Raw genomic sequence first — 26,335 nt, forward strand, 5'->3', positions numbered from 1 at the left:
GGCATGGTACTTGTACCCCACCCCTCTAGCTTGTTTACTTCCAGTTTTGTCACTCACTGGCTTCCAGGGGTCAAGCTCACAGTCATTCCCTCATGTTTAGTGAGGCACATCACTGCTGCTTTTTAGCAACCCCTGCTGATGTTATGGCATGCAGTGTTCTGGTGGAGGACCTCCAGCCTTGTCATTTTAATCACAGTTACTTCTGTCTCTGCCGTCCTGCGCTCTTGGCCATAACCTCCCTGTCAACATGTCATATGAGTTATGAGTTAGCAGAACTTCATATTCTGCCCTTGGACCATACCCCCCTACCTTCTGTCACTCACATACACTCACTTTTCTATCATCTCCCATTTGATATCATTGAAATCATTGTCCTTTGATATCTCCTGTTCTCCAGAACTAGAGCTGTTCAGGTTCTACTAAAAAGGTTAGGGTAAGTCCTCCCTACCCAGCTTTCTGACTATTGTATTTCCAGTCCGTTTCTTCAGATCTGCCCACTAAGCTGCTTCATAAAATACGATCCATACAGATAAACCCTCTGCATGAGTTTCCTCAGCCTTACCCTCCTCGGGCCTCTGAGTGTATGAGTTCACGAGAAGCCCTAACCTACGGACTGGGGCACGTGCCCCGTTGTCCACACTAAGGACTCTGACCTGTGCCGCTCAGGTCTTTGCTCTAGGAAGACCTATGGGGAGTTCTTCCGCCCCTCGCTATAAAGTGCCTGCCTTTGTGCCTTTGGCAGGTGTTCATTCTAGACTTCCCTTCTACCTACCTAACCATGAAAGTAGGAGTGAAGTGATCTGATTTTGCATTTTTAGAAATGAATCACTGACTGCTTTTTGGAAGTGTGTTTCAATATGTGAGATCATATAAGAGAGTAACTACCCTGTTTTTACATCCTAGGTACCTTGTGGGCCAACGCCTTGTGAACTATGAACGGAAATCTGGCAAACAAGGCACATCTTCGCCACCTCCACAGTCGTCCCAAGAATAAAGTGGTTGTCTCAACTACCTTGACCTTCCCCTTGCCTTTACGTGTCCTTTTCTGTGGACTTCTCTCTTTGGAGATTTTCTCCAGTGATCTCTCAGCATTTTTTTTTAAGTTAAATGTATTTGACTTGTGTTCTCAGCATTTGGAGAGAGCAGCAGGTTAAGTTGCTGCCTTCCTGCATCTTCTGACATCACTGCTGTCTGAGATCTGTACATGTGTAAATAGAAGTTCCTGGATACCCTAAAACCTTGGATTAAACAGAATGTGCATTGTACATCTTTAAACAAATGTATATTAATTTATTAAATCTAGTTGTCACTTTATTTTGGACCTGCTGTGATCTTGACAGGAAACGTGCCACAGAGCCACAGTGCAGAAGTGAGACTTACTAATGACGTCTCTGGAGCACAATGTCATGGTGTTCCTAGCAGTTTTTATGAAGTGAACTGTACATTCTGTCTGTCATGGCTGTTGAAACCTTACCAAGAACGTAAAAGGAAACAGAAATCAGCAGTGGAGTTTCTGTGGTAAGAAAATATGAACTTTGTGCTTCACTGTCAATCGTTTTTGGAAGTTATTTTGTATAACACCAAAGCTGTTGTACATTTTCTACTGCCTGATTTTTTTTTCATGTGTCTGTGTTTGTAATATTGTATAGTATCTTGTGCTAGTTGAGGAAATTATTTTTAATTTTGATAATTTAATATTCCTAGTGATTAGCATTGGGAGTTGGGTTTTTGTGCTTGTTAGGGGCATGCCTATACTTAGAGGGGGGAAAAGTCCAAAAGAAGATTTTCATTAGTCTCCTCATCCTCCTTTTCCCACAGAGCTATCTCTTTTTCTGTTTTGGCAGCAGTAGCCAAAAGTCATGCAAGATCATAAGTCTTACAGTATATCGTCACCAATGACACTGCATCTTACTGGAGTGGGGACAGACTGAGGTGTTCCTTAAATGTAGACATGGTTTGTGGTCTGAGATTGACAGCATTAGGAAAGACCGGTTAGAACATAGTCCTGCTGGTTAGTACATCATTGGGTGAGGATTAGGGAGTACATTTCTCCTTGTTTTTCATGAATAAAAATCCCAAGGTTTCTAAAATTTTTTATTTACAGAATAAAACTACAAACAAAATCAAATTGATTTTATTTGTCCAGAAGGAACCTGGCTGAGTTGGCAGTTTAATGGAGTGTAGAATGTATCTCATTGGAAATGTGCTGTAAAATCTCAGAGAACTGAACACATAAACTTGGTTTTTTCCCTTATAGCCAAAGCTGCAAGTAGAAGTTTAGAGAAACAAAAGTTAGGCACATGATCAAAGTATTTAATGGTCATGGTTTAATGTAAGGGTAGTGTTTGTTTTTCAATGATAACCTAAAAGTTCTCAGAGAAAATGAACAGCATAGGTCTTCAGAAACCATACAAGAATTTCCATATAGTATTAAAGCTCATAACTCATATCTGAAGATTTTTTAAATATGAAAGTCAGCCAAACATAAGCTACCAAAATAAAAAGCAAATGTTCTGGTTTTATAATTCAACAATTTTTCCCAAAGTGGTAAGCAACTACTTAACTCTACATTTTAAAACATCAGTATATATATTTAAAAAAGCTTGCCTTAGGATTCAGTGTTATACTTTTTAGCACTTTGCAGTAGGCCTTTCTCTTGTATTTAAAATAAGGTCTTTGTGAGCCCTGCCTTCACTTAGAAATTTAGTTCTACTTTAAAAATGAGCATTTTAAATCATATTGCCACCTGTCATGGTATATGTCCATACAAATAGAGAAACTATCAAATTTGGCATATAACTTGATTATATTAATTTAGGTTTCTTTTGAAATTTTCAGAGACTTTGTAGATATTGACATAAAGTCATTGGAACATATTTACCTGTTTTACCAGGAAGATATAGGCGGATACCACAAAAGATTAAAAATCGTTATTCTACAACATTTTTAAATGAATCTTATCAGATACTTTATAAAATATATATATATATGAATGGCCAAAAAGTTGCCCTCCATTTCACTTGCAATAACTTTATCTTGTCTTATGTAATGATTTCCCCCAATTTTCCAGTTGTGCTTTGTCCTGTTTTCAAAAAGATGAATACTTTCCTAAGGAAAGCATCTGCTGATTACTATTTACATGGGTAGCATCAAGATTTTATTAGCCAGTCGTCTTAGAAATATTTAAAATAACTAGTTCAGAAAGTGCTAGTATTGCTGCCCTTCTTCATGTAGAATTTATTTTTAATAATAGTGTAGTTTTACTTCATTTTACATTGGGTTTAAATAGTCTTTAAGGAAGTTAATTAGGAGAGAAAACTTTTTTGCTTTACTTTTACTATTTATAAATTGAAGACAAATCAACATTTAGGGTTAGTTTTACATGACCGGTTACCAAATGGCCATTAGTATCAGGTGTGCAGTTGTTCATTATTAGCAAATTATGTTTGATTTTTAAACTTAATACTAAGTACTAAAAGTTGAGATGCAAACAGAAAAAAAAAAGCCAATGTGAAGTTTGTGTATGGCAAGCTTTAAAACTAAATGTTTTTAGGTGATCTTTTCCTGTTAGTTTTTTGGAGAAACAGTAGAGATTAGACATCTCAATTCCAGATGTAAACAAAAGTAGTTTTTATTTCAACATTTAATATAACTGTTATTACTGTGGATTCTTGACTTGGTGTTTTTTTTCCTTTCCCTTATTCAAGTAATAGAAAGTAAGTTTTTCTCAAATGATTTGATCTTAGATATGTAATATCTGTATTGGCAAAATGCTATCATTAAAGTCTAATTCTTGAATTTAGGATGAATTGATGACTTTTTAAAACAATGCAAAGCAGCACTGGACATTTCTACATTGTATTGTGTTTACACACACACACACACACACACACACACACACACACACACACACACTGGATATTTCTACATTGTATTGCGTTTACACACTCAGAAACACACACACACTCTATAGAACACTGGCACAAACATCACAAGTTAGCTTCTTATTCTCATGTTCAGGATTATTTTAAGCTTTCTATTTACTGTGATAAGTTTTTTACATTATAAAATTAAATGATTGTGTTTAAAATACTTCTTTAGAATGGTATCTAATGAGTCACAATTAAAAAAAGACAAAAATGAAATGCCTTACCACTAAAGTATTATTAAAAAGCCTCATTTGTGGAGATTTTCTGACTTGCTGGAGCTGTCTTGGATCTTTTTACTTAATTTGCTCCCTCAAGCAGATGTTTTCCCTTCACCCCATTTACTGCCCTATATCTTTTTTTTTAACAGCCAGGATGAGCAAGGGCTACTTTCAGATAAAACCATTAATACAGCATGAAGATAGACAGTATATATCTTTTCATTTCTTTCTGTCTTATGAGTGCCTCATTTTTAGTCATGGAAGTAATATAGTACCTTCAATGAATACGTAGTGACCATAAAGCCTGGGCATGAGTACTATAGAAGCTAAGTAGAATACTGTTATTTGGGATACCAATTTTCTATTAAAGCAAACATCTTAGATACCCAGACCAATTTTATGTATATATTCTGAAATGTTCCCCTTTTTTATGTGGTCATTTGTTGTCTTCTGAGTTGAGAGAACAAGATTGAATAAAGTGAACGTTAGTTGTAGTCGAGTTTTTTTTTTTTCCTTGTTGGTTTTTGCTTTATTGCAAGATTGCTTGAGAGTTACAGAAATGTGTATTATTAGCATAAGTTGATAATCCAGATACATTTAACATAATTATGAAAGTAAAATAATTCAAGTTACATGTGATGATAGCCCCTCTGTTCTAAGCATAAATTTAAAATGATAGTGGCAGAGGACACATCCCTCCTCTCCTCTCTCCCTCACTGTAATAGACTATCTTCATTGGGAAGAGTAGAGGAAGGCCCTCATCTGTGCCACCCACCTCTTTGCCTCAACTATAAGGTCTGAACATCAGAGCTTCACCAGGTTGCCTATTTTAGGTAGCTACTTGGATAGAGTAAAGCCAATCAAACCCATTTTATGTAATTGACTGTAAGTCTCAGAGAAAAAGGAAAGGATTCCATGAGTTTTTTTTTCCTCCTAACTGTGCTGTATGAAGAGATCTTTTTGTTTCTAATTTTTCTTTGTTTCTAGGTTGGGTTTTGTTCCATGATTTTTTTTCCTTTTTATTAAATTTATTGGGAGTGACACTGGCTAACAAAATTATACAGGTTTCAGGTGCACAATTCTATATAGCACATAATCTGTACACTATTGTGTGTTCACCCCAAGTTAAGTCTCCGTCTACCACCATTTACCCCCCTATGATTTTTTTAATCAAGTGCATTTTTATTTTAAATGTAGTGGTGTGGGTGAAGTGCAGTTTGAACCATAGAGCATCTTTAATCTGTGAAGTTGAATTTTTACAGCAAAGGCAATTGCATGGTGAATCTCAGAAGTGGCTATTAAACAGCCCCCCCCCCCCCCCCCCCCCATCCTGCAGTTTGCAGCCCTTCTTGTTGCAAACATAGAACCAATACCACAAGTAGATTAAGGATCTGGGAAGGTAACCTCCCCTTCTAGCCCCAGCCCCCACATACGCATGTATTTCTGGTGTCTGTTTTGTTTCCTTGCACTGTACTCAGTATTATAGTTGAATGAGGCATGGGGTCTGCCTTCAAGAAGTCCAGTTAGAGTGGGAAAGAACAGAAAAATGAGCAAAACATTCTATTAGAGATATGCATAAGATTGTCACAAGGAACAGATACAGGATCTCCCTGGGCAGAGTCTGTGATGACCTAGGTATGTCCTTAGTTACTATTTGGTCTATATAGGCACCCTTCCCCCACACCCTCACAATTCCTGTCAACCTCCTGCAGTTTACTTCCACTCAGTCCCACACTTCACTAAAACCATCCATATGTCAAGAGCCAGTAAACTGGCGGAGGTCCCTTTTGGCAATCCTTACATTATCTAATCATCTTCCTGAAATTTTATTTTGCACAGGTAACAGTGTTGTGTCTTTCTGCTGCTTGCTTGCTTAGTAGCTTCTGTAGGACAAAAAGGCTTATGCCAAGAAGCCCATTCATTTGTTTTTTTGCCCAAATGGATGAACCCCTTCTGCTGGCTGCACGAATCCATTGGTCTGATGGAGCAGAATAGTCAGTCAGTCTAGAAATAAACCCACATGTATATGGACAGCTGATTTTTGTCAAAGGTACAAAAGTTGAACAAATAGTGCTGGAATAATTGGACATCCAGATGAAAAATTAAAAATTGATCTATATCTCAACATACGTAAAAGTTAACTCAAAATAAATTATAGCCCTAAGTATAAAACTCCATTCTATAACTTCTAGAAGAAAGCAAAGGAAAAATGTTTAGCCTGCGGTTAATCACAGATTTGGATACAACCCCAAAAGCACAACCAATAGAAGAAAAATTTGATGACTTGGACTTGATCAAAATGGAAAACACCTGCCCTTTGAAGTATACTGTTTAGAGAACGAAAAGACAAGCCATGGAGTGGCAGAAAAAGTTTGCCAAACGTTTCTGATAAAGTACATGCATTCAGCCCTAGCTGGTTTGGCTCAGTGGACAGAGTGTCGGCCTGTGTACTGAATGGTCCCAGGTTCGATTCTGGTCAAGGGCACATGCCTGGGTTTCAGGCTCGATCCCCAGTTGGGGGCATGCAGGAGGCAGCTGATGAATGATTCTCATCATTGATGTTTCTCTCTCCCTCTCCTTGTCTGAAACCAATGAAAATATATTTAAAAAAAGGTTTAAATAAAATACATGCATTCACATAAGTCTCAAAATACTGTAGTAAGAAAACCTACTTGTTGATTTAAAAATGGGCAAATATTTAAAAAGACTAAAGGTGGTATACAGACGGCAAATAAACACATGCAAACCTGTTCAACATCATTAGTCATTTGGAAAATGCACAGTAAAACCACAATGTGATCCCACCACATATCTATTAGAAAGGCTAAAATTAAAAATACTGATGGTATCATGGGTTGGTGAGGATGTAGAGAAACTGGGACTCCCATACTCTGCTGGAGGGAAAGTAAAATGGTGCAACTACTGGGGAAAAGAGTTGGGCATTTCTTAATAGATTAAAATATGTACTCATCACTCCTAATTATTTGCCGAGAAAAAAATGTGTAAATCCATATGAAGAATTGCACATGAGTGTTTATAGTACTTTTATTTGTAATAGCCCGAAGCTGGAAACAATCCATATGCCCATCAGCAAGTGAATGGGTAAATTATCAATACAATGAAAAGCAATTAACTATTGATATACACAACATGTACAAATCTCAAAATATGCTAAGTGAAAGTAGACCAAAAATGTATGCTTTTGTTTATATAAAAGTCCAGAAAATCCAAAGAAACCTATCTATAGGAAGGCAGATCAGTGGGTGGCGAGGAGGGACTTGGATTTTAAAGGGGGCATGAAGAAACCAGGGTGATGAATGTGTTCACTGTCTTGAAGGGGTTCTGGTCTGACATGTCTACATGTGTCAAAATGTATCAAATTGCACACTTCAAATCTGTGCAATTTATTTCAAAAAGTAGTACTATGTTAATATTGGCTCTCTAGTGGACCATTTCATACCTTTTTTCCTTTAAATGGAAAAAAGGTATTTTCTCATTTTTGGCTGCTGACTTGTATTCTTATTTCACTGAAAAGATAGAATCAACCAGAACAGAACTTTTCACAAGTCCACACCCTCCCTGACCCATCACACCCTGTGTTTACTGCCCCAGCCTTTTTTTCTAGAACAGGCCTAACCCCAGGGCCTTTGCACTTCTGTTTGCCGTACTTTACTGTTCTTTGTCCAGGCGCTCCCTATCCTCATTTCTTTAGTGAGGCTTATCTAAAATTGCAGCTACTGGGGCATTCCTGTCTCTTTTGTATTTTTTCTCTTTCATATTTATTAACCTATCAAGTTTACCTATCGTTGATGTTTTCCCTTACGTGGATGTAAGCTCCAGAGATTTTGAAAAATAACTATTAGGGGATTACTACTGTGTTCCACAACAGTCCTTGGGACATAGTTAGCATTCAGTATTGTTGAGGAAGTAAATAAGTCAGAATCAAAATAATGTATATATGGTTAAAATGAAACCTGAAAGCCCTGTGCCCTTCTCCAGAGGTAACCACGTCAGCGTAGGCCAGACGCCTCCATCACAGTGCAGGTGACATGCGCCCCAGCCTGCTCTACAGGGTGCTGCTTCCTTTCACTTTGTTTCACAAACACCTTTCTATGTCAGCCACCCCGTTTAAAAATTCTGGCTGTATTGTGTTCTATCCTGTGGGTAAGACTACGATTTAACTTTTCTGAACTAGTTACCCCATTTTATTATATGCTGTAGTAAACATTTTTGTCCATATTACCTTACATACTTAGGCTAGAATATCTGTAGGATAAATTTCTCTAAGATTGCTAAGTCATCAACATTTTAAAGTGCCAAATTGCCCCCAAAACATACTAATTAACACTCCTCTTTCATCAGTGTATGCGATTTCTTGATTTCCCAGGTCGTCATCAGCATTCGTGACTATTTTCAGTTTTTGCTAATGCTGTTCATTTGAAAACGTGTGTGTAGAGGAGTCAAGGTTGGGGCTTTACATCTTCAGGGCGGGAAGGAGGACCTGCCCCTGACCCCACCTGGACATAGCTCATTCTAGTTCTCCATAGTCCTCTCTAGAGGTGAGCCTTCCTGTGTGGAGGGGGGTCTCAGGGCTCTTTCATTCAGCATGGGTGCTAGGGGCCGCTGCAGCCACCAGCCAGGATACCCCTAAACCAGGGCTCACCCCTCGAATGCTGCCCTGGCCAGCACCCACCAGAATGGACGTTTCCTTTACTCGTCCACCCAAAGCTACTGTGTCAGAAGTGGCTTATTTTCTCTTTCACTCAGATTGGCTCAACTACCCTAACTTAAGAAACCAGTTAAACTGAAACTTCCCCCGTCTAAACTCTAAGTAGCTTTTAAACTGGGATCTGAAGAATGAGTTCACTAAGGGGAACCGCTTGGATGCACGAGGAAATTGATGGAGACGGGGGCACGTGTGCCAGCACCGACGGATCAGCCTTCGCGACTTGAACCGTTTCCAACGTGGGAGGACCCCAGTCACCCCTGCCCTAAGCTTCACGTGGCCAGAGCAAGGAGAAGGGGTGGCGGCCTTTGTGAATTCTCCTTTCACAGTCGGCAGTGGGAAAGCGATCAAAAGCCCCTTTTCTAAGTGAAACGGTCAGCTCTCTCTAAACTAGGTTAGTGGGAAAGGTTAGGAGACCAGGGAGCCAAAGTCAGACTGCGCACGCGCATTGCCCTTGGGACAACCCACCCTCGGCTCGAGGCGTGTGCGCGTGCGCGGCGCTAGGGGGCGGGGTCCGTCCCCGCGCGCGTGCCGGTTGCCTGGATACCGTTGCGAAACAATAGCACCGGTTAGCGCTTCTGAGCAGCTGTGCTTGGGCCGCTAGAGGGGACGGTTGGTCCTCAATTTCCGAGGAGGCCGAAGACGAGCGGGTAAGAGCTCCCGCAGGCAGCCCGAACCCCCGGGAAAACCAGCTCTTGGCCGGATCCCAAACCCAGGACCCGGCCCAGACCCGGCTGCTGGACCTCGGTCCCGCCCGCCGGCCCTGTCCCAAACCTGGGGGAGGGCGGGCGGCCCCAGGCTGACTCTCCGCCCTTACTTCCCCGCAGCACACCCGGATCGTCCCAGCCAGGTCCTGGTCTTGGGAGAGCGATGCCGCTTCCCGACACCTTATTCTGCGCGCAGCAGATCCACATCCCACCGGAACTGCCGGATATCCTGAAGCAGTTCACCAAGGCAGCGATCCGCACCCAGCCCGCCGACGTGCTGCAGTGGGCCGCGGGGTAAGCGCCCGGGCGTGCTGGTGAATCCTCGGTCCTGGAGCGGTGGTCCAACGCCCAGGACACTCAGAGTGTCAGCAAGACTTCACTTTAGCATCAGTGGTATCTACACCTAAGTATCCATCGAGGAAGCACCGTGGTTTATTGACCATGGGACCAGAAGTTACTGCAAAACACTCACTTGTTACAGAATAGCAACAATTCCATTGTTGGAGAGTGGTATTTTTTTTAATTTTTATTTTTTATTAAGGTATTACATATGTGCCCTTATCCCAATATAATGGAGAGTGGTATTTAAGCAGATAGACCAAAACTTAGAAAGCAAGTGCTTTGGGTATAAAGTTTCTGCATTGCATTATAAAACTATAACCACAGTCCCTTTATTTTATTTGCAAGGTGGTTTTTACAAGGAGAAATCGTATGGCTGTGTTGTTCCTCCTCAGGGAATCCCCCCAGGGTTAGGGACTGGCTGACCCAGAACCGCGGAAGTCATGTTGGGGTACTCAGCCCAAGGCTGGGAAGGCTAAACTCTGCCCAGCGTGGTTCACAGCAAATGAGCCTTCACAGTTGCTTGTGGCAAACGTCCTATTTCCAGGAACAGACATTCCTAATTTTAAAGTTACAAGTCAACAGACCTTAGAACCATTAAAAGAAACCCTTTTGATTTTACAGGAAAGCTCTTTGCCCTTTTCCAGTAAACAGGCATAGAAGCTTAATTTTATGACCACAAGAATCAGTATAAATGTTTCTAAAATGTTTTAGCAAATGGCGTATCGAATTTTGCTGCCCTCTAAACTATATAACCAGTGAATTAGTTTCCTATGAACTGCTGTACAAAATCCCATAAAATTTGATGGATTTATACAACATTTATTCTCTTACAGTTCTGGTGGCCAAAAGTCCAACATCAGTGTCGCCAGGCTGAAGTCAAGATGTTGGCCAGGCTTTACTCTGTCTGGAGGTGCAAGGGGGAATCGATCTGTTCGCTTGGTTTTTCCAGCTTCTAGAGCTGCATTCCTTATATTCGTTGGCTCATGGCCCCTTCCTCCATCTTTAAAGCCAGAAGTATGACAGCTTCAGGTCTCCCTCTACCTCCCTAGTCTGAGGACACTTGTGATTGCATTTAGGACCCATCTAGATAATACAGAATAATTTCCCCATCTCATCATAGGCAAAGTCCCTATTACCATGCAAAATACGACACACAGTTCCAGGACGAGGGCCTAGATATCTTACCGAACCTCTCATATGAGGCTACTGACTACTTGCTAATTGGCACTTTGCCTCTGACACTTTGGTCAGTTGCTTCCGAAGTTACCTTTCAAGGTTCTTAAAAATAAATTACGGCCTCTGGTTTTAACCATTATTCAAGCCTAAATAAAAGATAGTAAAATAAAAGATAGTCAGGACTTGTAAGATTTATTTGTGACTTAATCATTTTTATTTGGACCATTAAATTATATTTGTAACACTTTAGAGGCAACTATTTTAGGCTTCACTTTAATTTAAAAGGCTAAGTTGAAAACTTTCTGAATCTTCTATGCAACTCATTTCAAGAACAATTTCGGAGTTTAGGAGAAAAATCAAGCATTATTCATTAAGCAGTGTGTGTGTGATGGACTCGGATGTGTTCTGGCTGTCCCAGAATACACTCTGTTAGGACGTTGTTCAGAAGAAGGTGACTTGGCCTTGGAGAGATTTCGTAGGCAGAGATTGGGGTTAGGACAAGGTGGAGGGTATTCAGGAGGAGGACACAGCATATGAATAAAGGGGCTGTGCCGGGAGGAAGAAAATGCAAAAACAGAGCAGAAAACCAGGGTGCATATGGAAGTAACTCTGCTGTGGCAGACGCAAGTTGACTTTCAGGTTAGCATTCTTTTCAAACGAGGCGTTCCAGTGGCAAAGGTGGGACAGCCTTGCCCCCCAGCCTGTGTACTCTGCTGTGATGTCACAGCTAATCAGCTGTGCCTTATGATGTCACCGAGCAATTGTGCATCACTCAGTATGATGGAGGACAGAATGGGTTTAGTACTAGAAGGCTGCTTTTGCTCACAGGTGCCTCCAGGGAACTAGCAGAGTCTAACACAAGCTGGTCTTGCCACTTATGTGGGCTTCCCCAGCCTCGGCTCATTTGACACTTTGGAGGGGACAACTTTTGGGTGGTGTATGAGGAGGATGAGGTGTAGGATCCTTAGCCGAATCCTGTTCTGCACCCACTAGATGGCAGGAACACCATCTCCCTCCTGTGGTGACAACCAGAATTTCTCTGGAAATTGCCAGTGCCTTCTTGGGATGGGGAAGGACCCACATTGCCCCTGTTGAGAACCACTGTTCTACAGGCCCTATCAGGCTTGGGGATGGTTTGATAGGTTATGAAGAATAAAGTCCATGAAGTGGAAACTGCAATTAGGAACAATATGGCAAATCTAAGCACCCACCCTCAGCCTGGCACTTGGCTCTTAAGGTCCACATTGGTCTAACTGCTGCCTTAATCTTGACTCTCCCTCTAACCTTTAAACAAGATGTGTCTGGAGATGTCTTAAAAGCATGAAAGCAAAGTTGAATTTGAGGGCTGAAGAAACGGGATGAGTTATAAAATTTGTTTTAGTCCATCAGATATCTTGCTACATGCTGTTACTTATTCAGAGTTGTTTCCAGTGACTCATATCTTTTAACTTAAAACCCGTGGCCCTGGTGGATGGCCGAGAGCTCTTTCCCTGGATGTGTTGTTTCTTTTCGTGGTGTTAGTCGTTAGAGCTGCATGTGACAGGGCTCAGCAGCTGCCCCGAGGGGAGTGGGTTTTGCAGAAGAAACTGCCTGGTACCCCTCCCACCGCCAGAGGCTGGGTGTGTGCCCCTCTTGACTTGTTGCCCCAAAACATTTCTGTGCCCCTATCTTCCCCCAACAGAAGCAGCAATATCGGGAGCCCAGAAAGGAACAATTAAGGGGAAAAATACTAAAAAATACAACAAAAAAACAAACAAAACCAGGCAGGAACAGTGAAGTGTGAGGGAGGGTGGTCTCTGACATGGCAGAGTGGCACAGCCCATCCTCCGTGGAGCCAACAGAACATCGCTGATCTGGGTGCCTGAGAGGTGAATAGGCAGAGAGGGATGCTCTCAACCCCCAGAAAAACAGCAGGCCCCAGAAAAGGGAAGACCACACCTCAGCTGTTACAGTGGAACACTGGACCGTGACCTTGCCCTTGGGTGCCGTGGCCTGCATCTTCCAGTGCCTCTGGCCACATTTCAGGGCCCCCCATGGTGTTTGCTGGATAAGAACAGCACGTGTGGTGTCCGCTCAGTACTCCCTGGAGCCCTGAGACAGACCGTCCTTGTCCCCGCTTCACGGACAGAGACACGGAGGCGGCAGAGAGGGCAAGGAGGAGAGCGCGTGGAGGAACCGGGACAGACTGCCCTTCGGACTCGAGAGCTCTCCTCTTTGATCACTGCTGGGCTTTGGGCTCCTTTAAGAAAGCGCAGTCATTAGTATTAATTTGCCTTTTGTGTATTGATGAGTCTTCAGAGATATCTGTTGTTGTTGTTAGGTATTTCTCAGCATTGTCAAGAGGAGATCCACTTCCTGTAAAGGACAGAATTGAAATGCCCGTGGCCACTCAGAAAACAGATACTGGCCTGACTCAAGGAATGCTCAAAGTGCTGCACAAGCAGGTATAAGGGCTATGCCACCAGTCGGCTTAACCCGCGAGAAAGCCAGTGCCCCTGAGGCCTGACACAAACCACCACCATCATCTCGCATGTCGCTTCCCCTGCAATAAACCTTTGAATTTCATTCAAAAAGGAATTTGTTGTATTCAGTGCCTTTCTTTAATTGAAAGAACCCACAATAGCTATTCATGATTAGATTGTAGAAAAGTGAAATATAATTTCTTTTAAATATCAAATTAAGATGCTTAGGTGTTGGACTAAAAAAAGGCTGAAGATATAAAAGCATGACATTTTAGACAGGGGGATGGCAAAGCCCTTTTGAAGGGTGTTGATGAAGCTGTGTGCATGCCGAAGTGGTCATCTGAAGGACGGTTGCCCTGGGAGGCTGGTTTCCAACCCGCCAGACAGCCTGGGCCTGGTCCTGCCAGACAGCCCTCGGTGAGTCTTCTCCACCCACTGGCTCGCTTTTAGAAAAACGAGTTAGTAGGAAGCACATCACCCAGCCTTGAGGCTCGGCATTCAGATGAGTGGGTCATATTACTAAAAATGATTTTGATTTTTAAAGTGACAGGTCCCCATTATACATGAAGAAAAAACCCCAATTTTTTACTTTTCAATTACAGTTGACATACACTATAATGTTAGTTTCAGGTATACAACATAGAGCCCTTTATACATTTTGAAGTACTGGGCTTCTGGACCGGATGCACTGACTTTGAAACCAGATTTTCCATGGCTCTCTATTAAAAGGGGACACGAATAACCATGGAAAGAGGGTAGCTTGGGGAAGGACATGCTAGTGTTGCTGAAAGCCCTTCACACAGATTAGTACTAGCAGGTCGCAGAAGTTACCCATTTTCACTGCTTGTTTTGAAATAGAAGGAAGAAATATAGTTTAAAGATTACTCCCATGTAATTATTCGCATGTTTATGGGGTGGGATTTTAAAAGTTTTGATTGCCAAGGATTACAGTCAGATAACAGAGGACGCCATCCCCAGCACCGGCAGGCCCTGCTTATTAAGTTACAGCACTATGCCACATTTGCTTCACGGCCCTTATTTAAGAAGTAAACTGCTGTGAACATTGTTGCCAAGCTTAGTGTCCCCACTCCCTGCACGTTGCCCCTCCCACTGCACACGTCCCCCTCCCTCCGCAGGGCTAACAGGGCCATGAAGTCAGGCCACCTGTCCCTGCATGGAGTACGCGGTGTATGTGCAAATGCTCACAGCATTAGAGGATTCTGTGGGGTTTTAAACTTATGTCAATTGTATTATATTGTGTTTTCTAAACAGTGTAGCCACAAGCAATACGTGGAATTAGCCGACCTTGAACAGAAATGGAGAAGTTTGTGCCTGCCAATGGAAAAATTCAGAGCTCTCTTACAATTGGATCCTTGTGAATACAGAATCGAGTGGATAAAATTTTTAGCACTTGGATGTAGCATGCTTGGTGGGGTACGTACCTAGAAATGGCATGTTGATAATTACGTGTAATCATAGGCCTGGCTGGAAAATAACTTAGGGGTTTCTGTCACTGAAGGGAACACATTATTTTAGTAACTTTGTCTCAGAAAAGCAATATTTTTTCAGATACCTATTGTATTTTCAGGCTTATAGTTATTCTAATGTACAGAAATTAAATACTTGTGAATACCTCAAATTAAAAGATGTTAACAGTAGATAAAACATATGGATACCGTTAAAAATGTATGTAGGTTTTATTAAACCACATATCATTTGGTAAATGGATAATACCTGTTTTCCTAATCTGTGGAGAGAGGCACAGAATTATTTTATACTTTAGTTAAAATCTATTGTTAGTAACAGATACAGTACAGCTTTGCTGATGGTAAAATATAACCCAAGCGCTTAGGGGTGAAGACAAGATGACCCTGCCGTTTCAGAGCCCAGGAGAGGGGTGCCATGGGGGCGGAGCCAGCTCCCGTGTTTGAGTCACGCTGAGACGCTGAGACGTGTGGGTCTAGTGAAGGGAGAGCTACCACTTTTAAGCTCTTAGAGGAGGTTGAGAAGGGAGAACTCGCTTTACTTCAGGGATGAGCAAACTCCCCAGTCTTTGGACCCCAGAGGCCCTAACTGGGTAATTCATACCCCTCACTTCAAGGCACCCGCTTGCCGTGGGTCCATGCGTGGGCCTCTTTGATTCGATTTTAATTTTTAACAAGGACTTTCTGTAATACTGCCCCACACGATCACGAACACTGACAAAACTGACCCGCCTGCAGCCAGGCTCTGTCGAAGCTCACACTTCCCTTTTATCACATGCAGACCCTGGGAAATGCCTGATTTCACTGTAGTTGATTTTATCTTTTTGAAGAGATAATTATGTTGTTGATAATCTTCTGGAACCTTTTTTCATTCCCAATTAGATCTCTACATTTATTCATCTGTATCATGACATAACACCTCTGTCGCATAACCCCCGGGTGGGAACACTCTGCAACTTACTGCCTATTAAGGGCCCAGGGAGAACCTGCAAACCCAGGGAGCCCAGGGGTGGGGCTGCTGGCTGCCTGCAACTTTCGTTGTGTGACTGCCCCAACGCTAATGGTGCCAGGGCTGGCCACTGGCTGACCACGTAGGAAAGACAGGCCGGGTGTCTCCAGGGAGGCATCTCAGAGGGGTGCTATAGGGAAGGACGAAGACAAGTTAGTTACTAGGGAAAACTTCATGTGGTGGTGTTCCTGTAGGTCTTAGTGATACAACATTAATAGAGAATATTTGAACCAATGTTTGAATTAATGTTCGTGCCTCTAAACTTAGGTGGAATTTATATCTTAATAATGATGAGAAAGCAGAATGTCTCATATTTTGGGCTCCATCTTTGTCATTTCTATCTCCCTAATTGTGGAGACGAAGCCCCAGATGGAAAAGCACAGGGAATCTGTTTGGCGAGGCGGCCTGGTCCATGTGTAGTGTGTGACGCTGGAGGGCGCCGTCGTCCAGGAGCGCGTCCTGGGGAAGGTGACGCGGGTCCGGCTGTGCCCGCGCCTTCCCTCTCGCCGAGCCCCTTCCGGCTGTGCGATGAGGTTCGCGTGTGAAAGCCTCAGGGTGCGGTGAGGGGTGGGGGTGAGGGGGTGCAGAGCGAGTTCCCACCGCGTCATCGGCAGGGGCTGAGGGCTGAGGCCTGTGAGCTTGGCCTTTGGGACGCCCCTGGACCCCACGTGGGCGGGGAGCTTGGAGCTGCGACTTCCCCAGACGATTCTTGGAGTAGTTTGGCATCTGAGCATTTATCTTTATGCTTAAAAAAGAAGAGGAAGTGAAAACGTGAAGGGGGACGAACGAGGAGTAATTCAGAACGGATTACTGCCTCGTTTCCACGGCGGGTTTGGGCAGAATTGGACAGTCTCTGCTTCCCACGTGGGCGCGTCCCTGGCGGCTGCCGGGCTCCGGCTGACACAGTCTCCGCCCGCGTTTCTCTTAAAAGTCAGAGCGGAAGGTTTCCACAAAGACTAGCCCATCCCTCCCTCCCTCCCTCCTCCCGATGTGTGTGCGGCACCGCCTGGTGCTGGCCCTGCTCTGGGTGCTGAGCGGCAGCGCCCCGCGCCGGGTGCCCCGCGTCCCATCCCGGGAGCCGCCCTGCTCTCATCCCGGAAGCCTGAGCTCTGCCTGTGTTGAAAGCTGCAGGGGAGGTGGGGTGGGGGGTGGGGTCAAGGGCCTCGTGGCTGCCCGGCTGTGGTGGTGGTTCCTGTCCCCTTCCCCAGGGCCGTGTGCTTACCTGGTGACATGATCGCCGGTGCATGTCGCTACCCGTGTCTTTATATTTCCGCAGCGCCCTCAGTGGCCTGTGACGCCATCATGGACTTTCCCAGTCCGTGTGTAGGGAATGGGGGACTTGGTTCACAACTTTCTAATGCTCAGAAAATGACCCCCATGCTTAAAGAAAAACAAAACAAACAATTTGATCCACCACTTTAGTGCTGAGGATCATGGATGGTGTCCCCCGTGCCAGTGGTGGGGACGCGCCTGGCTCCTGTCCCCAGTGCCTCCCATCCAGGTTTCCCCGTTGGCCTCACAGCCTACTCCGGGATGGCCAAGAGGAGCCCTTCCCCCAGCCAGCGACAAGATCCAGCCCAGAGGCTTAGCCACTGCGCCCAGAGGGGCAGCTCTGGGTTCCTGGCTCACCTGCCCCCAGCACCACTTACCTCACTACAGGTCTGCGCGTCTCCCTGGGGTGAAGAGGACAGGTGGGGCACTTTCCACTGCGGCTGTCACCGTCGCACCCAGGCCACACACGTGGTGGCTGCTGGGCATGGTGGCCTCTCTGACCCTTTCCTGGACAATGCCAAGGGCAGCATCAGTCCTCAGTAGGTGGCTTCACTCTGGGACCTGGTCCCAGCTTGGTCCCATCTTCCTGGAGAATGTGGGCCTCCCACCCTCACCTGCCACAAGCCCCAGAACCGCATTTTAAATGAGAAGTGTACCGAGATGGGGGTTAGCACCTCTGGCTGACGTTAAACTGTATGCCTCCTGAGCACAGCCAGGCCTCTCAGGGAGCAAGAGCTGCTCTGTCCTGATTCCGTCAGAAGGGGTGGGTCAAGACTTCCCTCACTTTTACCTCCATGCTCGCCGAAAGGGCCACTTGGGGTGCATGGGAGGTGGTTCGGTGTGTCCTCACCATAGCAGCTAAGATTCTGAAATTGAAAAAGTCCACAGAACTGGCACCTGGAAGACGCTCAGGAAATATAGGTGCCTCCACATCTGTTTCTCTCACACGTCTGCACTTGAATTTCAGATGACGGCTCGGGCTGGAGCACTTGGCTACACACAAAGTGAGGGTGCCAGTCCCCGTCCCCCGGAAGGCTTAGGTACCTGGAGGGAACCACAACGGCAGGCGGTTGGAGGGGGCGCCTGCCAACATGGTGAGCGGGAAGCCTGACTACCTCCCCTCTTATAAGTTGAGAAACCTGTTTGTAAGGAAATGCTCAGTGCAAAACCATGCAAGTTGCTTTATGAATCCTTTCCTGCAGCTCTTACTGTCAGAAATGTTAACAGCAGTATTGTCATCACACCTGTGCAGAAGGCAGCGATGCTGGAGTGTTTCGATGTATTTTTTTTCCTTAAATACCTCCCGTCACAGAGACCTCATCTGCCTGCTCCCCGCTGGGCTCCCGCACTTGGCGGTGGAACCTCCTTCCACTTGTGTCGGGTGTAAAAGAAAAGTCCAGTGTAGCACCATGTCTTCACAGAGTTTCAAGCTAAACACACAGCTTCGGTTTCCCAGGTCCTCTCAGGAGGGCAGGGAAAAGTGACCCTTCCGATGCTGCATCGTGACACCGCCCTACACCAGCGCTTCATCGCCGGCCAGTGTGGGAGCTGGCTTCCCAGAAACCCCGAGCCCCAGCTGCCAGCCCCGGGGAGCCCGCATGCTCAGGCCTCCAGCCCAGAGCCTGGAATCCCGGGCGTGTGGCAGGCGTCTGCTCCTGCCTGAGCCAGCCCGGCTGCAGGCGCGGTGGAATGTGCTGGTCAGCATGCCTGCAGCTGGGCCCAGCTGCTCACCTGGGGCAGGTGACAGCCTCTGGGCCCCGCTGTCCTCATCTCACCCGTGAGGGCGAGGAGGAAAGGAGATGCCCATCAGGCTCTCAGATGGTGCGTTCTGTTCTGCGCAGGGAGCTCACTGCTGTCCCGCGGCCTCCCTCTCCCCCTGCCAGAAGCACTGGTGATTTTTCTCGTATGTTCACTGCGAGGACCGGGTCGAGCTCCTGGAGCCGTGGAGAAAGAAGCTGCCATGGGTGAGAGGGCCAGTGTCCAGGCCCTGCAGGCGGCCGGCCAGAGAGGGAGGCCGTCAGTCTCACAGCAGTAAGGAGATGAGTCTGCCAGCAGCATGGAGCCTGTCACAGAGGAGCAGCTAAGCTCTGCACCTCCTAACACACAGAAACTGCCAGATAATGTGGGTTGTTAAAAAAAACCACACCTTGCCCTGACCAGTTTGGCTCAGTGGATAAAACATCGGCCTGCGGACTGAAGGGTCCCAGGTTCAATTCCGGTCAAGGGCATGTACCTTGGTTGCGGGCACATCCCCAGTGGGGGGTGTGCAGGAGGCAACTGATCGATGTTTCTCTCTCATCGATGTTTCTGGCTCTCTATCCCTCTCCCTTCCTCTCTGTAAAAAATCAATAAAATATATATATATATATATATAAAAAATAACAAACCACACCAAACAAACAAAAAACCCCTGGTTCTGCCCTCTTCATGCCCCGAGGACATCAGAGTGCTATCCCCACAGTGTCACTGTTGAGGTCAAGCAGGCCTGTGGCTCCCCCGGGACTGCCCCCTGTGCCACCTTTTCTCCTGAGGGCAGCCCAGGTTCTTCCCGCAGGAGCTTCCTGAGAGGAAGGCCCTGATTGGCAGTATTTGCCCCTGACTGTGTAACTGCTCCCACCACGGCTGATTTCAGCCTACCAACACGATCAGCTGTCTCACAAATTCCTGGGAGGGTAGCAGCCAGGTCAGGAGCCGCTCCGTACCCCGTTGCACGCAGGCCTTGGGCCCTGCGGCCTCCAAGGTGCTCTTGTGGAGTCACCAGGGGGCCGACAGTTTCTAGCGAGAAACCAGCCCTAGTCTTTGACACAGGCGATGGCTCCCCCACCCTGAATGCATCTCCTCCTGCCCTCATGGCTTGAAGGGGAGAGTGGGATGAGTCACAGCTCTGGCAGCTTAGTGGTGTGGGGGAAGGCTTCCCAGAAGATGGGCATTTGGGCTGAAAGTTGAGGATGTCGGCCAGGATGGGATGAGGGTGACTGACACAGGCAGAGGGAGGGAGCATGAGCGGGAGGAAGGCAGGTGCTTTCCAGAACTGAGACAAGTCCCAGAGCAAGGACAGGCCCTGCACGGAGCCCAGGGGCAGGTGGGCATCAGCAGGACCCTGCCCGCCCCTCCACAGGTGGCACCTCCAGTTGGTAACAGTTTGCTTTGTCCCTAGGTATGTCCAGGGGCCAGAAGGGCTGGAGGGTTCTGCGTTGGCTTAGGGGGTGTGTCTTTTAGGAGACTGATACTTCCTCGTCTTCAAAAGTCTTTCGAATTTTAATATAAAATCTGTAGATTAAAACTTTTTTCCAGACCAGTTGCATCCTGATGAGACCTTTCCTTTTTATTTCTTTATGTCACATATACATTCACCTAGTTCTTAATTTAGATAAGAACATAGTGTACTTTCAGGAGAATTTCTGTAAAATGTAATTGAGTGTCTATTCCAGTTTTAGCAAATGCAGTAATTGTCCCTCCCTCCCTGCACCCCTCCCCCCCCCCCCCCCATCTGTGCCATTCCTAGTCCTTGAACACCGCGATGAAGAACCTGTGTGAGATCCTGACCCAGGACCCGGAGGGGGGGCCTGCGCGCATTCCCTTCAAGACTTTCTCCTACGTCTACCGCTACCTGTCCAGCCTGGACTCGGATATTGCTACTTCGGAAACAGAAGCCTATCTCGCCTCGCTGAAGGATAACATGTGAGTACGAGCAGTCCCTGCCCTGGGCATAGGGATCCTTAGAGATCTTCCTCCCGTCACCGCTTATCTCGGATTCCTGGTCCCCACTTATCCTGCGGTGACGGAGAGGCCACCCGAGCCTCTCCAGGGCCTGCTGAGGAGGCGGTGGCAGGAGGCCGCTGGCTTCCGTGGGACTCGGGGCAGGCGGGGTTCAGTTCTCAGACATCAGAGGAGAAAATGTATTCCATCTCTACAAAAAGTTTATCCACACTTGCCTTGATTCTGAAGGACAGTATGTCAAGTGGTTTAAAATCATAGCATGTTGAACAGTAAGAAAGAATTCACTCTCAACAGTGAGACGCAGAAGCGGGGCTACTGCAGGTGGAGGTGTGACCAGGCTATGGACACAGCTTCATCCCCGGCTCCTTGCACATCTCTCGGGAGATGTGTGCCCCATACTGTGCAGAGGACAAGCAGCCTGGGGGCAGGTGGGGTGGTGGCAGCCCCCCCCCCCAGGGGCTGTGGCCCCACAGAGGGGGCTCCCTGAGGGTGGTGACAATGCCCCTCATGAGCTTAAGCCCAGGAAGCCTGGCAATTCCAGGGGAAGGGGCTCTAGGTGAGGCAGGATGGAGCCCAGCTCCCACAAGGTTCAGGAGAGAGAGAGAGAGAGAGGGAGAGAGAGACAGACAGACAGACTGATCCAAGGCCTTCCAGCACCTCCTGGCCACCCCCCTCCCCCCCCCCCAAGTGCCTGTGAGGGTGTCTCCAAGCCTCACACTGCCATCTGGTGCTTTGCCCCAGCACATGTTCATGAGGTGCCTACTCTGCCAGGGATGCAGTTTATGGACCAGAAGTTGCAGTCCTGGGTGCTCCACACTCACAGATACCCGGACAGCGGGCAGGCTTGAGGGGACGAAAGAGCTAGGGGATGGGGCCTGACTAGGAGGATACATCCCTCCAGCACTGAGAAGCCCTACCCGGCAGCCCCTCATCACTGCCCAGACGCTCCTCCTTCCCACCTTCCCAAACCTTCCACAGCTGGGACCCAACTACCTCACTTCCTGCTGACAGACCCTGGCTGCCCCCACAGCGCTCACTCCTGTCCCCTTCAAGCCGTTCTCTCTGCTCCCTTTTCAAAATCGCAGCCCCTCTGAGGCCCTTGCCACCTGACTCTGCCTCCAGACTCCACAGTCCACTGACTTTCCTCTAGTCCAGTGGTTCTCGACCTTCCTAATGCAACGACCCTTTAATCCTCATGTTGTGGTTACCCCCAACCATAAAATTATTTTCATTGCTACTTCATAACTGTAATTTTGCTACTGTTATGAATCGTAATGTAAACATCTGATATGCAGGATGTATTTTCATTGTTACAAATTGAACATAATTAAAGCATAGTGATTAATCACAAAAACAATATGTAATTATATATGTGTTTTCCTATGGTCTTGGACGACCCCTGTGAAAGGGTCGTTTGACCCCCAAAGGGGTGGCGACCCACAGGTTGAGAACCACTGTCACCCACCATCTTTGTGGCCCTCCCTGTTGCTCCCCGGTTACTCTGTCCCTCTCCACAGCACTCCCCACACCGCCAGGCCCTTGGTGGCCCCACACTACCCTTTTTAAATAGAAGGGACCTTTGTTAACTAGTGACTAAAACTTGTGTTGTCAATAAAGAAAATTCATTAAATATAGTATTGATTTTTTCACCTAGAAATAAATGCCCATTTTTGTACAAAAAAATAGAATGCTTTAATTTTCCAGGTAGAAATTACTGATTATTGACCATAAGTAATTTTTAAGGTAAAACTGTTAGATTATATTGCATTTTAATTACCTTTTAATTAAATTATACTAAATCATTGTTTTATAAAATTTATATTGTGTGTTGTGAGAAATTACTAATAAGTGTGTTTCTCTGTTTCCATTTTAGAGACAATAGAAAGAATGGCATGATAGGACTTATGGATTTCTTCATCATAACGAGGAAAATGTAAAAAATCTCAAATAGAAAACTCAGAAGACATGCCATTAATACAGAGAAAAACACATTTTAATGTCGGAAGAGTGTGTTTTAAAACCTTGGCACCAATTACAACTTGTCATTAACCACATGCAGACGTTGCGTGAGTTTTTCTGGTGATGGAAGTTGAGTGTGACCAGTGAGTCCGGGAGGGGGGCCTATTTAATGATTGCTCTTCACTGTGTCCTTGTAAGAACCTTCAAGGTGAATCACTCCTAGTAGTAAAATGATCTGTTTGACTGAAACAATCTGTTCGGAAGCTGCGGAGCGGGGAGGAGGATGGGCAGCTTAAACCCGGCCATCCTGGTTTTCCGTGGGAAACTCTTTATGCCCTGGCAGCTGTGCCCAAGACAGGCCGGGGGAGCACCCTGGCCAAAGCTGGGTCTTCTCTGGGAGAGGCAGGCCTGGGAGCTTGCGCTCACCGAAGGGCATCTACGACTGCGAAGCAAACTGGACAAGCAGTGGGGACCAGCACTTGGTCCACTGAACAGGAATACTGTGCAAGCAACAACACGCCCGGCAGTTTTCCCGAGAGCTGGGGGATGGCTTGGCTCGTTGGTCTGTGCCACTGGCCACCTTGCTAATCAATGTTAGCATAGTGAAAAGCCAGAGCTAGGAGAAAGGAGAAAGGTTTTGCTGTTATCTAAAAGTGTGTAGGTTTTTTTTTCTTTCTGCACTTAGGTGTGTAAAGTATATTTTTCATCGGGACACTAAACTCCCTTATTTGAGATGATCATTTGCCTGGACTTTTGGTCACCATCCCAGTAAATAGACAACATATAGAGATTACTGAGAAATTTACAAGTAACTTTTGGAGTTTCTAAAAGCTTTTACAATTTTTTAAGTTGCTTTAAACCTTCTAAAATCTTGACTGCCCCCCCAAATTTAAATATTTCCCCCAGCTGTAATGCCTCAATACATGGGGCTCAGAAAAAAAGAAATCTTAGGTTTTGCGTAGCGCAGTTGTAAGTCACGGCGCGGATAAACATGTGGAGGGGAGCAGGCTGCAGGAAAGGCTGTGCGATAGAACCCAGAACGGTGTTGTGCTTGAGACAGAAAGTTGGCCACCCCAGGAGCGCACACAGGACGTTTGCATTTTATGAAGATGCTCCGGCCTATCAGGAGACAGAAAAGGAGAGTTTAATAGAAGTAACAGCTTCCCCTCAGGTGGGACAGCGAGGGAACCGAGGACTTAGGAGAGCATCCCGACCCCCAGGCTGGCCCTGGACTGCACAGTCAGAGAGGTCCTGGAGCCCTCGAGGTCTGCGGGGCTCCCCAGGTGAACCAAAAAGGAAGCCAGAAGCCGAAAGGGACGTGTGCTGTGCCTCTTCCCCTCCCCCCACCTTCTTGCGTGTCCCTCCAGTGCTAGATGAACATGGACCTAGCTGGCAAGGAGCTGTGAGTATAGAGGCCACAGAGAAGCTTGTTTGAACATGCAAGTCCTCAGGGAACCCTTCCTTCCTGGGGAGTCTGCTGGAGGAAGAGAGCCAGGCAACCAGAAAGGCTGGAGAGGGCACCATGAGACCGTGGGAGCACTGGGTATTGTTTACCTGTGCAGCTAAGACCAGGTGAGGAATCTAAGGAAGGGATATGCTATCGTAAGTAATGGATGTATGCGCTGACTGTATAGGTACATATCATCTGTCAGAAATTTTGAGGCTAGAAAGTCTATATGAATGTTAAAATGATGTTCACATCAGATGTAGGGGAAATTTCATCACTGATCATAGTAGAGAACCAGCATTCAGTAACCAAAAAAGAAAAGACTAAGGATATTATGTAAAAGTACATGTGGTAATCGTTACAGCAAAAGTGCAAACCTTCCTAAATACCTAAATGTAAGCAGGGAGGTAGGGCAGCGGAGGCTGAACCAGGAAATAATGGTACCGTGCGGGAGGAGGGAGGCATGGACGAACGAGGCGGAGCTTGATGCTGGCCTTCTCTGAACCTACCTTTGTGCTGATTTGATTGTGGAATCCTGTAAATATTATACGTAATTATAAAACATATTCACACTTAAGAGAAAGCACTGAAAATTGGCAGTAAAACGAAACCAGTGACCTTAACTGTGTATCCAGTTGGTGGCGTCACCGCAGAAACTATCCCATGCGACTTTAAAGCCCAGCAATTTGAATATTCTTAGTGAATTCAAGAAGAATGTTACAGAAAAGGTTTTTAGTAATCAGTATTGGTACTAGAATACATGAGTAACAATTTTGGTGTCATTACCCTGGATTTTGGCATGGAAGAATGAAGATACAAAGTAAATTAGATAAGGTTAAGTCACAATCCTGTGGTCCTGATTTATAACTGAGTATCTGTATGAAATCATAGTCTCTGTCCACTGAAAAGGGCCAGAAACAGCCACCCGTCCACCACGTGGGGCCACATCTACTGGCCAGACTGTGGGCTCTAACGACCCTTCTCCGGCGAGAGGAGCCAGGACTCCCTGATGCAGGACTGACTCAGGGTCTTGGGAAGGGAACGGAGCAGATGAGGCCATTGTGTCACACGGAAGTCAAGGTCCATGTCAGGAAGACTTGGGAGTCAAGTTGAATGAACTTCTACTGGTCATAGGAAGTTCGGCTTTCAATTGAGTTGCTACCTGCCTTTGGAGAGCTCACGTAAATGCTTTAATAACTACACACTTTATTGTATCATTAACGAATCCATGCGCTGGATAAATAAACCATTCAAGTGACTGGAGGGTTTGAACAAAGGAGCTGGAGAGGGAGACCAGCAGAAACTCCTTGGCTGCAGGGAGACTGGGGTGGGGTCCAAGGGCCTGACGGGACTGCTAGGGGCTTGGGGATGAGGGACCAGGCTCTGTACACACGCTGCATGTGAGCGGGGCAGGTGGCCCACAGGGATTCAGCACCTCAAGAGACAAGATTTTTCTAATTAAAGTGACAATGACGGAAACTGAGCATTAAAAAAAAAAAATCCCTGGCATTTGTGAGATGTGGGCTTGGGAAATACCTGCTTTCCCTTGATTCAGAGGAGTGAGTTGGGGCAAGGGGGCGGGCGGGGGTGGGGTGGTGGAGACTGGAAAAGCCATAAGATGCAAGTCAGCCGATGTGACTTTGACCTTAGGACTTCAGAAATTGTCTGTCCCATTGAAGTGCATGTCCTTGTCCTTGTCCCTGCAGCGGCAACCAGCGAATTATTTGGTTTTCAATCCAGCTCTTATTTGTCAGCTTCTGTATTTTCCACCTTTAAAGAAAGGGGCTTCTGTTTTGTTTTGCTTGGTGTTCATGATCTGTAGGAAGAGAAAAGGTGGAAGTAGAGGTGACTCTGGAAACATGACCGCCTGGCATGATGGGGTTC

At 46.0% G+C, this 26,335-nt stretch overlaps 2 protein-coding genes across 10 annotated transcripts in view; both read left to right on the top strand.

Annotated features, from left to right (window-relative positions):
• The window catches only part of MARCHF6 (membrane associated ring-CH-type finger 6), a 69,284-nt gene extending 64,643 nt beyond the window's left edge, over positions 1–4,641 (top strand). For all 7 annotated transcript variants that reach the window (XM_036309149.1, XM_036309147.1, XM_036309143.1 and 4 more), the window contains one exon: positions 904–4,641. In XM_036309149.1, the coding sequence (XP_036165042.1) occupies positions 904–929 (26 nt within the window). In that variant the 3' untranslated portion in view covers positions 930–4,641. The remainder of the gene's footprint in view (positions 1–903) is intronic.
• ROPN1L (rhophilin associated tail protein 1 like) lies at positions 1,385–25,709 on the top strand. 3 transcript variants are annotated; one of them, XM_036309151.1, is made up of 6 exons: positions 1,385–1,518; positions 9,701–9,874; positions 13,419–13,542; positions 14,833–14,994; positions 20,831–21,006; positions 22,919–25,709. In XM_036309151.1, exons 2-6 carry the CDS (start codon positions 9,744–9,746, stop codon positions 22,980–22,982), a joined length of 657 nt encoding a protein of 218 aa, XP_036165044.1. In that variant the 5' UTR covers positions 1,385–1,518; positions 9,701–9,743; the 3' UTR covers positions 22,983–25,709. The 3 variants fall into 3 exon arrangements, with proteins under 3 accessions (XP_036165044.1, XP_036165045.1, XP_036165046.1); XM_036309152.1 differs by lacking the exon at positions 22,919–25,709 and adding an exon at positions 18,293–18,419 and having other exon boundaries at positions 20,831–20,942; XM_036309153.1 differs by lacking the exons at positions 20,831–21,006; positions 22,919–25,709 and adding an exon at positions 18,293–19,573.
• Positions 25,710–26,335: the final 626 nt, after the last annotated feature.

Source organism: Myotis myotis, unplaced genomic scaffold, assembly GCF_014108235.1.
Source record: "Myotis myotis isolate mMyoMyo1 unplaced genomic scaffold, mMyoMyo1.p scaffold_m19_p_5, whole genome shotgun sequence".
NCBI classification, from domain to species: Eukaryota; Metazoa; Chordata; class Mammalia; order Chiroptera; family Vespertilionidae; genus Myotis; species Myotis myotis.